This window comes from Xenopus laevis, chromosome 5S (genome assembly GCF_017654675.1).
Source record: "Xenopus laevis strain J_2021 chromosome 5S, Xenopus_laevis_v10.1, whole genome shotgun sequence".
Lineage (NCBI taxonomy): Eukaryota > Metazoa > Chordata > Amphibia > Anura > Pipidae > Xenopus > Xenopus laevis.
The window spans coordinates 138,489,698-138,502,502 of NC_054380.1; the positions used below are offsets into that span (position 1 = coordinate 138,489,698).

At 42.3% G+C, this 12,805-nt stretch overlaps 1 protein-coding gene across 5 annotated transcripts in view; it reads right to left on the reverse strand.

The window, feature by feature from the left end:
• fzd3.S (frizzled class receptor 3 S homeolog) overlaps positions 1–12,805 on the reverse strand; it is a 55,655-nt gene that overhangs the window by 21,798 nt on the left and 21,052 nt on the right. For all 5 annotated transcript variants that reach the window (XM_041565105.1, XM_041565106.1, XM_041565107.1 and 2 more), the window contains exon 3: positions 383–579. In XM_041565105.1, coding sequence (XP_041421039.1) covers positions 383–579 — 197 coding nt within the window. The remainder of the gene's footprint in view (positions 1–382; positions 580–12,805) is intronic.

Below are 12,805 nucleotides of genomic sequence, written 5' to 3' on the forward strand. Positions count from 1 at the left end.
AAACTAGGCAATTACAAATATCTAAAAAAAAAAAAAAAACTAACTTGTGACAACAAATACTTACTGAGTCTAAAAATATTACCATGAGGTAATGCTTTGCAAGCTATGATGCAAGAGTAGCCATGAAACCAACTAACAAGTTAGAACACAATTAATTGTCTCTGGCTCTTCACCTCCACCAGATATACAATTATAAAGCTAACAAGATGCTGTAAATTTGAAGAAGAAATAAGATTTACTTATAATGCACAAGACACAGATGTGGGGATGAAAGCCTACCAATCATATATGGCTTCATTTATTATTTAGAACTTTGTCAATTCTGATCACGTTAATATATTGTAAATGGACATCACTTGAACAGGATTAAAGAACAACTCACCGGCTACATTCCATCTCTTCCGGCCAAGGCACGCCAAACATCTCCATAAGTTTGAAGCACTCATTATAGGCTCTTTGGCATAACTTGCGGCAGGGCAGTGTCACGCGTCCGTATTCCGTGCACACTGGTGCGTAGAGAGCACACAGGAAAGGGCGAAAATCCCGGGAACATTCCAGGTTCACCATGGGGTGGAAAGGCTGCAATAACAAATATGTTCAAAAAATGACTTTTTAGTGATGTTACAAAGGAAATGCTCCCTTTTACACACATTCAACATTTATATATGAACAACATGGCCGCTAGAATATGTCTCTCCAGCTATAACAAACAGATTGAAAAAAGGTTAAAAGCTAGAATAATCCCAACCCTAAAGATAAATAATGAAATGTATTGCTGAAGTGGTGAAATAAGTGGCCTAAGGGTATAATTCCAAAGCTTGCAGAGTGAGTAATTAATGTAATAAAACAATGTAAATCAAAACGTATCACAGTTATAATTTATGGCACCTCAAACAAATGTTTTTTTGCGAGAGAGGGGGATCATGTCAATGTAAAGGCTGAACCAATTTATTCTGAGTACACGCACTTCTTCTTGGTGTATGAACCAGAGGAATGTCACACGTGAAACATTAAGTCATATACGGGCAACTGCCTACACAGTAAATCATTATTATTACTTCTACATCGCATGTATTTCCTAGAGATCTCGTCTGTGTTTGAATGGGAAAACTTGGAATAAAGGTTTTGAGGTTTGGTTAGAAAATGACAGACACAGCCTAAAATGCTTTCCGAGATGCAGAAGCTCAAATGAACTCCCGACATATAGGTGCTGACAGAGGTGAGGAGGTTACATGCCATGCGGACCTATTCACTTTTGTTGACAAACAAGGAAATGTGGATAATACTCTGGCCAGAGCGGAACTATTTATGGTGTAACCAGTTATGTAAGTGCTGGGGCCCAAAGAGAGAACGCATGGCAGGCGAGGCTTTCCAGCAGGATATTTGTGCACAGATACTCACCTTGGGATCAGGCACAATGAGCTTTTAGCAAGGGAATGTGGGTACTGGGCTCTATACAGCAGTGAATGACTAGGGACCTGCATATAGTTGGGCTCCAAAGAGCTGCTGAAAAGAAAATTGTTGATCCAGTAGCAGGGCAAGATGGCAACAGTTCTGCCAAACCCATATCTATCAACAACCAAAGCTGCTGGGATATATAGTCAACAACATTGTGATTCATTGGGTCAGTAAAGGGATGGGACAGGAAAAAGGTGGGCTTGGGTGGGATTTTGGCATAATTGGGGAGTGAAATGGGATTGTTTGGAGACCCATCTTACTTGTTGACCGGGTCCACAACCTAGGAAGTGAAGGTGACCAATAGGCTAAAAATTGGGGCCCCTGTGGTGAGGGTCCGACTAACTAAGTAGCATTGGACCTCATCACTTGCCTCCCCAAGCACTCCGCAATTATACCAAAAGCCCACTCAAGCCCCACCTATTTCCTATCCCATCCCTTAAGAGACCCAATGAATCACAATGTTCCATCTCAGGGCCCCCCCTATGGTACTGGGCCCCTGATTGCAGTAGACCCCTAATGGCAGCCGTGCCCTCAGGTTAGAGAGTGCTAGGTCGTGTGAATAATGTGGCCCTAGAAAGTCTGTTTTGCCTAAGGCCCTGTGTGTGTGTTGCTGCCTTTGGGATAGACACGCACCTTTCTTTTCTGCTTGAAAGACGTTGTTTCAGTGCTTATCCAACAGCAAGTACATGCTCTGCCAACCATAATACATTTATTTTCACTTAGTGCTACGAACAATGCTTGCAGTCAAGTGGGTCTCACGTGAAAGGGCAAGTCCAGACACTCGTGGATATGAATGCAGAACATGCCCAGAACCTGATCCAATAAAAAAAATATCAATCCCTGATTAAGATCCTTTTCAGCAGCCTTTAAATGGATCATTTCCATGGGGGGGGGGGCCCAATTGGAGGGGATGGATGAGAAGTGGGTGAAAAACAGAACTTGGTGGTGAAAGGGAAAAGCCATCAATAGCAAAATGAATAGAAAAAGCAATAAAGCAGGGGCAGCACATTAAAGGTCTACATAGTTCAAGTCCTATGGGTGCAGGTGCTGGATCACTATGAGCCCTAAAACAGAATATGAGGCCTTGCACCAGAGTTAAAGTCTGGCTTAAAGGAGAAGTAAAGCCTAACCAAAGAAGCAGCTAGATATGTTGTACATTATATTATGGGCTTCTGTACCAGCCCAAGGCAACCACCTCTTTAGCCGGGAAGATATGTGTCTCCAAAGATGCCCCAGTAGCTCCCCATCTTCTTTTCTGCTGATTCACTGATTCACATGCTCTATGCTGCTGTCACTTACTGAGCTTAGGGAGCCACTCACAATATACAGTACACATAGAATAGAAATGTCACAATATAAGGCTGATTAGTAATTAATAAACATAATTACTACATGGCAGCACAGAAACCAGTGCAATTAGCATCAGAATTGAATAATCAGCAAACCTGTAGCATCAGCTTATATTACAGCCAGGGAAGCTCATTTTCTGCTGGATAATTAGTGACGAGCCCTAAGCTTAGCTTCTCAACAGCCAATCAGAGCCCACTGAGCATGTGAGTGTCACAGACACTTTCCAAGATGGTGACCCCCTGTGACAAGTTTGAAGTCCTGGATCATTGCTGCTATTGACAAGCTCAAACTTTAGCCTTGTGCAATAAGTTCACTATATAAAATAGGACATTTTTAGCCACATTCATTTTTAGGGTTTTGTTCTCCTTTAAAAAACAATGTTCATAGACGAGAGCCATAGGATCCCAAGGGATTATGGGATAAAGGTACAGTCAAAGTCCTTGCACCCCACCATAAAAAGGGGTAATTTTGCAGAGAATATGCCTAGATATAAGGAACAAGTAAAACTACTTGCCACCTCCAAGGCAACCATCAGAGATGAGGAGTCCCTGACCACCTCCTGTCACTTTAAAGGGATACTGTCATGGGAAAAAAAAAAAATTTCAGAATGAATCAGTTAATAGTGCTGCTCCAGCAGAATTCTGCACTGAAATCCATTTCTCAAAAGAGCAAACACATTTTTTTTTAAATTCAATTTTGAAATCTGACATGGGGCTAGACATATTGTCAATTTCCCAGCTGCCCCAAGTCATGTGACTTGTGCTCTGATAAACTTCAATCACTCTTTACAGCAAGTTGAAGTGATATCAGCCCCCTCCCCCCCAGCAGCCAAAAAAAGAACAATGGGAAGGTAACAGGGTCGGACTGGGGGGCCCGGGGCCCACCGGGACTGCTGGTCCAGGGCCCCCGCCCCCCACTGCGCCGCACCGAATTCGGCCGCTGGAACGCCGCCATGCGCATGCGCGATCGGCGCTTCTCGTGCGCATGCGCGAGCGGCGCTTCTTGTGCGCATGCGCGAGCGGCGATGCGCATCGGCGAAAACTTTTTTTTTCCGAAAATTTCTATATGTACGGGGGTCTGGCCCGGCGGGGGCCCACGAGGTTCGGGGCCCACCGGGTTTTTTCCCGGTGTCCCGCCGGGCCAGTCCGACACTGGAAGGTAACGAGATAGCAGCTCCCCAACACAAGATAACAGCTGCCTGGTAGATCTAAGAACAACACTCAATAGTAAAAACCCATGTCCCACTGAGACACATTCAGTTACATTGAGAAGGAAAAACAGCAGCCTGCCAGAAAGCATTTCTCTGCTAAAGTGCAGGCACAAGTCACATGTCCAGGGGCAGCTGGGAAATTGACAATATGTCTAGCCCCATGTCAGATTTCAAAATGTAATATAAAAAAAAATCTGTTTGCTCTTTTGAGAAATGGATTTCAGTGCAGAAGTCTGCTGGAGTAGTACTATTAACTGGTGCATTTTGAAAAAAAAAACATGTTTTCTGATGACAGGATCCCTTTAAGCAAGGCATCATAGATGTCCAGCCTTTAACTGTACAAACTACTACTTCCAGCATTCCCAATTGGCCATTATAGGGATGCGGCTATTTTTCCAACAACCAGTTTTTTTTAAGATACACTCCCCTCCCAGCTCTTTGTCCCACACAAGCACAGGGTAAATATTGGCACAGAATATTAAACAAGCCTTGGCCATTCTAAGAGGAATAAAGGGGAAAGAAAACTGAGCAGCCAGCGAGCAGAACTGGGCTGACACTTAGAATTCACTCACGGATAATAAAATAGGGGCAGAGGGGGGAAAAAAATGACTTGTATGAAAATGTGCAGATAAAGGTTTCTTGTTTTCAGACTCGTTAATCTTGTCAACTTTTGTCTGTTAGCGGAAAGAACGGCCATTGCTAAAGCTCATCTAATTTTCCACTGTAGAATTTTGGGTTGCAGAAAAGCTAAGGGAACATGCAGCCAGCACTGGGAGTGTTCAAATTCAAATTAACAGGGGTCTTTGTTCTTCCGCTTACATCCTCCTCCTCTTACATTGCCATCTTGGTAACCATGGGAACCTCCCCATGGGAACCCCCCCCACTGACACCCCTTCAAGCGTTGCAGCAGGCCAAGTTTAGCGAAGGGCGTGAAAAGGGTACCAAGTCAAAAGGGCAGATTTGGTTCCTGAGAATCCAAATGGCAGCCTTTGTCAGGCCACAAAACGATCGGTAACCATGGTAACACCTTTCTGTGGGGGGGGGCTGAAAAGATTTGCGGCACAAAAGGATTCCCCCCTTTACAAGTGGCCGGGGGGGGAGCTCAGCTACTTTTGTCTCATCTAGAATGAGAGAGAGAATGAAGGCGGCAGGGTTTTATTTGGGAATATACAGAATTATATCATTTTAAGGTTTTCTATTACATGAAAATTAGCTTTTTTTTTTCTTCTTTTATGTACAAACATTCCTGGCGGATATTAAAGGATTTTTAATAATGTATTGATAAAATATGTATAATTGTGGCAGAGGGGGTTATCCATGAAAAATGCATGAGCTGTATGGCTAGATAAAGGGGAAGTACTACTTATGTATTGTTTAATAGCTATAAATAAGCAGACATTACTAATCTCCCGGGGCAACAAGGCCTACGCTATAGGAAGCAATTTTGGCACTTTTGCCCGTTGTATTTTCCAAGCTCAAAACATGTTATCAAAATGCCTTAATCCCCCCCCCCCCCCCAAACCGCAACCAGTTGGTGTTCTGGAAGGGCAACAGTCACAATACACAGGCATTTAATATCTTCTCTGCTGTATTATTGTATAATCATAATCATTATCAAATTTTATGAGCGGTCCACAAAATCCCTACCAGAAAAAACAATGCGGATGTACGTAAATGTTCTTGTTTCCATTTCATGACGTTATGTCCCTTTAAGATTAAAGACACCTCTTTTGCTAAAGCACAAAAAGCTATATTTGTTCTAGGTTCAGGGTTAATATTTACACAGTGGATGGTCATGCAAATATCCCTTTCAAATATATCTGAATATATTCAGTGTAAGGTTCCAATGTCTGTTTAATGTAATCGCGTGCCTAAGCAATCAGTCCCTGGTGTTTAGTGCCTAGTGTGGTAACAACTCATTCGGCAATGCAACAGCAAACAATATTCTATATTGAAACAGCTGATAGCCAAAATGAGCAGATATTTGCCAGATTTCACCACCCATATGTTGGGCCCCAGACCTGCCAATGGAGGACCAGATCAACCAGCTAAAGAGGTTCTTGACATCATGGGTTTTCCATCCTGATAGATAGCTGGCTGATTTTTAACAGTCAGGTGCTCAGACAATAAACGGCCAATTAAATCTGGAGTCTGCGGCTTATCACAATCTTGCAAACCTTAAATACATTTAAAGGAGATATAAAGGCAGAATCACTAGTGGGGGAGCCATGGGGCACCCCATTATGGTTCTAGCAGCTTACTTCAAACCCTGGGCCATCACACCTCTTAATTCCAAAAATGCACTGGGCCTGGGATACTTTTGCTTTTGTTTTACACCGCCATACAATTCTGTCACTCCTGCTGCCCTGTGCATGTCCATTATAGGAATTCTTTGCCAAAGATTATTACGGCACAGCACTCAGGAAAGGAAAAAAAAAAGTACTCTGGACAGGTGCATTTTTGGAAGAACCGGCCCAGGTTCTGAAGAAAGTGACTACGACTGATGGTGCCTAACTACCCCCCAGCCATTCTTTCTTTCCTTATCATTTAAAAAAAGATTAAAACGTTTTTTTTCTCTAGCCAGGAAACAGGTTTGGGTAGGTCCGCACCCACAGCCATATGGGGAAGCCGTACCCTGTCTGGGAAAGGTGGGTGTTCGTCTCCAGCATTATCAGTGGCCACGTTCTAATGATATTGATATACACAATGGTTGCCTTGGGCAAAAGCCTTTACCGTACACAGCCCTGAGTCAGTCCAACAGTCTATACTCACGCCACCTGTGATCTAATTCATTAAGTCATTAGCAGGTGTATGGACGGGAGGGCTACCAAGGTGTCTGACAGGTGCACAAATACAGCTTAGGTTATTTGGCTGTGGAAGAACAATGTAATAAATCTAACGGAATATTCAAACAACTCTGTTGTCAGAAGACACACTCAAGGGTGTACATAAACCAACATCAATGGGCCATTTTCTTTCACGCATGTAGCGTTAGTTGCCTGTAAACTTCCTACTACTTTGTAGTAAAGCATTCATGTAATGAGATTGTAAAATAATGATCTACTCATGTACAATAACACTTGCAGATATATTTTTATTGGCTTATACAATAGAGAGGTTAAAGAAAGGGCTGGATACCTTTAGAGCAGAATCAGTGACTAATGAGCAACATGTTCCTCACCAACCCCTTGGATGTTGTTCCCAGTGGCATCAAGCAGGTTCTTATTCTTGAGTTCCAGGCTAAGGTTTTAGTTGCATAAAAACCAGGTGTAGTGCCAAGTAGAGCCCACTGTAGATGCCAGTCCAAACTGGGGCTACCAATCACAGCCCTTATCTGGCACCCCAGGAACTTTTTCATGCTAGTGTTGCTCCCCAACTATTTTTATATTTGAATGTGGTTCAAAGGTAAAAAAAAACAAAAAAACACAAGGTTGGGGTCCCTGCATTAGAGAAACACAAGGCTACTACTGATATAGTGAAATGTTCATCGTAGCGAAGAGGATTTTTTTTCTTCAAATATTAGTATGATTAGAATGGGCAGAAAAGTAGTTATGGTAAGAGACTCTGTCTCCGTGATTTTGATATACCTCTGATGTCTGCGCCTTCCAGACGATGTAGTTTCTGCTTCCATTCAACATGTTTCAGGGCGGTACAACAGATTTTAGATAAAGGATAGAAAAAAAGGGAACTCCGAATTTCCATTTACATAATAATGGATGAACAAAGCCAGGTCGAAGAAAGAAGGAAGTCTGTCATTGATAGAGAGGACAATCAAGTGGCAAAATGGAGCAGCTGAAGGTATCTGGCTGAAACCATATTGTGAAGCTATAAGTATAAGGGCAAAGACAACCTATTGTTCTGACCTGCAGCTCCTCTTCACTGGTGCACATGCCCTGACCAACATGGTATGTCAATAGATGAGCCTACGCCTACCAATCAACTGTCCAATGACCATAGTTACTTTGGGTTGAAATAAGACCATTAAGTTCAACGTCTCCAAACAAATCCTAGTTCACATAGGTACAAAGATACTGACTGTATCACCAACATACATGTATGGGATATTGTAACATCCACTGTTAGGGGCAAATTCACTAAGCGCCGAACGCTAGCGTCAATTCGCTAGCGTTGGGCATTTTCGTTACTTCGCAAATTCACTAACGAACACTGGCGTAAATTCGCTAGTGTTACTTCGCACCCTTACGCCAGGCGAATTTTCGCTACGGATGTAACTACGCAAATTCACTAACGCGCGTAGTGTACTGAACGCTACCTTTTACGCTAGACTTCCTTCGCCACCTCAGACCAGGCGAAGCGCAATAGAGTAGATAGGGATCGCTTCAAAAAAAGTTCAAATTTTTTCTAAGTCCCAAAAAACGCTGGCGTTTTTTCTATATCATGGGTGATAGGCTGAAAAAGATCGAAAAATTTTTTGGGGCTCCCCTCCTTCCCCCCTACATTTCCTGACTCATGGCAACTTACCTATACAGTGGGCACATGTGTAGGGCAAAATAAAATTTTATTTGATGTTTTGAAGGTTTCCCAGGCATTTGTAGTGATTCTACGTATTCCTCCATTGAAATTTGAATTTGGCGCCGTATGCAAATTAACCATCGCTAGCGTAACTTCGCTACGCTTAGTGAATCAACGCTAGCGCAACTTCGCAACCTTACGCTACCCCTGTGCGCAACTTCGGATTTTAGTGAATTTGCGGAGCGCTGGCGAAACTACGCCTGGCGAAGTGCGGCGAAGTTGCGCCTGGCGCAACTACGAATCTTAGTGAATTTGCCCCTAGTGTCTGGCCAGCTTTAGGGCAGAGACACACATGGAGATTCAGGGAGATTAAGTCACCCGGTGACAAATCACCTCTTCTTTGGGCGACTTCGGAAAGCTAAGTGCTCAGAGTGCCACCCCGCGTTGATTTAGATTCTAGCCGGCGGGAAGGCAGTTCGGGGAGATAAGTCGCCCGAATAAGAGTTGATAAATCCCCGGGCGACTAATCTCTCCGAATATCCATGTATGTCTCTGCCCTAAAGCTGGCCAGACACAAATGGTGGATGTTACAATATCCCGTACATGTATGTTGGTGGTACAGTCAGTATCTATGTACCTACCGGTATGTGAACTGGGGTTTGTTTGGAGAGGTTGAACTAAATGGTCTTATTTCAACCCAAAGTAACTATGGTCATTGGACAGTTGATTGGTAGGCATAGGCTCATCTCTTGGCATACGGTACCATGTTGGTCAGGGCATGTGCACCAGTGAAAAACAATAGGTTGTCTCCGAGTACATTGCCACTCATATATACATCCATTCAGCCATTATGACATACTGTTCTGGATCAACCAATGTATGGCCACCTTAAGTATATACACGGGGCCTGTGCACATAAAATCAAGGCTATTAGAATATTTCGCTCTAAAAACTATAACTAAACCACATGGGGCATCACACACCAAAGTCATTGGAAAATGGGAAGTAGGGAAGGCAAGTTTTTGGGCCCATATAAACGCAATTTAGCTACTAATGTGGTCAAGAGAAGATAAGTTAATGTATGTTGTGCACAGGCACTATGGGAAGATCATCTGTTTTATCTAAAATGATTTATGTGACAGATGGTCGGCCTGTGTGCATTTTAGTGAACAAAGGTCTCCACAGAGAGCTTCCAGGCACAAGCAATCCTTCACTAGCATGAGATCCCCCACATTGGGAGTGGGCATGACCTACATTTCTGGTGTGATGAAGCCCCAGTGCACCATAATCCTAATGCACCAGCTGTATTGGTAGGAATGAAGTACAGAATCCATAAGTTGTCCTTCAATATCTTCTGCCAACATTTCTGGTGTGATGAAGCCCCCCAGTGCACCATAATCCTAATGCACCAGCCTTATTGGTAGGAATGAAGAACAGAATCCATTACTTGTCATTCAATATCTTCTGCCAAAATGCAAAGGTTTCAAAGTAAAAATTCAGTTTGAAAAGGTAAATGTCCAATGGAACATGATATTTGCTTTCAAAACAAGTGTCAGTGTGAAAGATTTACAAGGTACTAAACAGGTAATTCATGTTTTCAGAAGGATTACCTGTGCAAATTGTTTTATGGCTTTATCCAAATACAGTAGAAAACCTTTTTATTGCCCCCCCCCCCCTTTGCTGGAAGGGATTGTACAGGCTGAGCTTCATGCAAATAGCTGGACTGGCTCCTTTGCAACGGAGATAAGGGTTATACCCAAAAAATAATGACATGTTTGGTGTGTAGTAGACTAGATTCAGTGTACGTCAATGGCCATTTTCACTAGCGGATGTATTGGCTTGCAAACTTGTTGTACCCATAGGGCAGATACAAAAGGAAATGCTGAATATTTCCGGGCAACATTAACATTGTCATTAGCCTTTGTCATTATCCTTTGAAGTGAGAATTCCCTCGGTGTAGTATCACAAGATGATGAGTGGGTAATCATTACTGAGCAGCTGTATAGTATAGGTCAAATGTTGATGATGGTTTCTTGCACCGGGATTAGTAGAATAATAATAAAGGGAAACTACTGCTAAAATAAAGAGTTTTCGCCTCCTTTTTGCATCTTCTTTGGGACTGTCCCCCAATTCAACAATACTGGGTAGAGGTACTTGACTATATGGTGGGCAACCTAGAGTTCCCAAATGTACGTAACCCGGAGGTATGTTTATGGAGTCTTGTAGATGATCTCCTCCCACTGAATAAATCTAGATCTCTGGCCAGGACTTTGCTCTTTTATGCCAAAAAAATTATTGTGATGACATGGATGGGAAACAAACAACCCAAACTGGAGCACTGGATCAACCTGGTTAATAAAACACTCCCTTCTATCAGACTAACATATGACTCTCGAGGCTCCCCTGCGAAATTTGAGAAAGTGTGGGCTCCCTGGCTTGATATTCATATTATCGAGGAATAGCTCTGCTTACATACTTAGATACATTTGAATTGTAGTTAGGCTGAATGTAAATTGTTCGTAGCGAGTTGAGCGTAATTTTATGGTGCTGAAGCATTTCCTTATGTACTATGATAAACGCTGTGCATTTTTTTTTTTTTCTTCCTCTATACCTCCTTTTTTCCTTCTCTCCCTTCCCTTCCTTGTTTATATACAAAATGAAAATAAAAACTTTTAAAAAAAAATAAAGAGTTTTAGCAAAAGCATTCAACATAATCATTTGTTGTGAAGCTAGAGACAACAAGGTAAAACAGAATAAGAACACAGGAGATGGCGCCTTAGCTTTTATGGGATATATCTCCCATCACTGGTGTCTCTATTGGAAAAAAACTTACTTTCTACACATTTGAGCCAAAACAAGGGGTGTTGACTCCGGACAAAAGAGTGACTTATTTAACCAAGGAATGCTTTGGATACAAAGCCTTATTCTCCCACGTTAAAAAGAGATGAATCCTCACTCCCACTGAAAGAGAGACCCCTGACTAGGCACAGCAGGACTGCTCAAATCTGTCCACCCTGTAGGGAGGAAAGGGGACAACAAAAGCCTTCCTTCTAGCACTCTCTCTCTCTCTCTCTCTGCACAACAGGCCTTTCACTGGAGACAGAGGAGTCTTGCTTTGTACAAGTCTAAATTCCACTTGAATAAAAGCCACCAGACCTTAATAAACCCATTGTTGTCCAATGAAAATCCAGTGCAGAAAGAACCCACTTTATCTGTGCGTGTCAATCTTTTCAAGGGAACATCCAGTAAAAGGAATAGATATTTTTTTAAAAGAAAGTTTTAGCCCCCTACTGTAAACTATAAACCACACAACCCATTGTGTTCACAGAAAAATTCCACCAGTCTATACTCATCCCATGTCTAAGCCAAAAGCATTTGGCCAAGGAGATGGGATTTACTTTAGCTTTAATGCCAATCTTTACAGTTCTCTGTAGACAAAGTCTGACCAGGTCTACATGGAAACATTTTTTTTTAAAATGTTTGTAGAATGTACTCAGAGATTATAAGGTCCAGTTTGCAATGGCATTTGGTGCATTTGCCAGCAAGACATTATTGAGATATTTGTGGTGAGGGATGAATGTGTACAATGAATTGGAAAATACCTTTTTTTTAAAGGAAGTATCATCCCAAATTTCCTGTTCAGAAGCTGTGCCAAACAATGTCAGATAACACAAATGTCCTCTTTCCTGTGAGTGTTAAGCCATGAAGAGAACAGTATGAAAGACAATGGGGAGATAAAGCACTAATAAGCGACAATGCAATTGGTTATTAACTAAAAGAGTGGGCAAGTGTTGTGTGATTAGGTAAAGGTTCCCATACTCTGGCCACACATGCAGGGAACAGTTATCCAATTAACTGATTTGCAAACAACTGGTCTATATAGGCCCCTGGCCATCGTCTACTGGTCCAAATGCAGCACCGTTGTCCCAATGAAAAATATGGGAATCGGGTTGAGTGCAAAGGGTATGTATGTGTATTGGATCCAAAAAAAATGTTGTGTAGTTGCCCCGACAAGTAGGGTTGATGAAGTTGATTATGTACCATGACCTAGCAAGTCCATGTCTTTGTCTAGCTGGCTGCTATAGTCAGAAATGCATAGCAACTGCCAATAACTGGACTGTCAGAATATATTGGCTGGCAGTGACTATGTAACTTTTATCATATCGACCAGGAGAAAGAGCCAAGAGAATGGGAGATGGGACCTCTTATCCAGAATGCTCAGGAACTTTTGGGATAATGAATCTTTCGGTTATTTGGATCTTCGTACCTTAAGTCTACTAGAAAACATGTAAACATTAAATAAACCCAATAGGT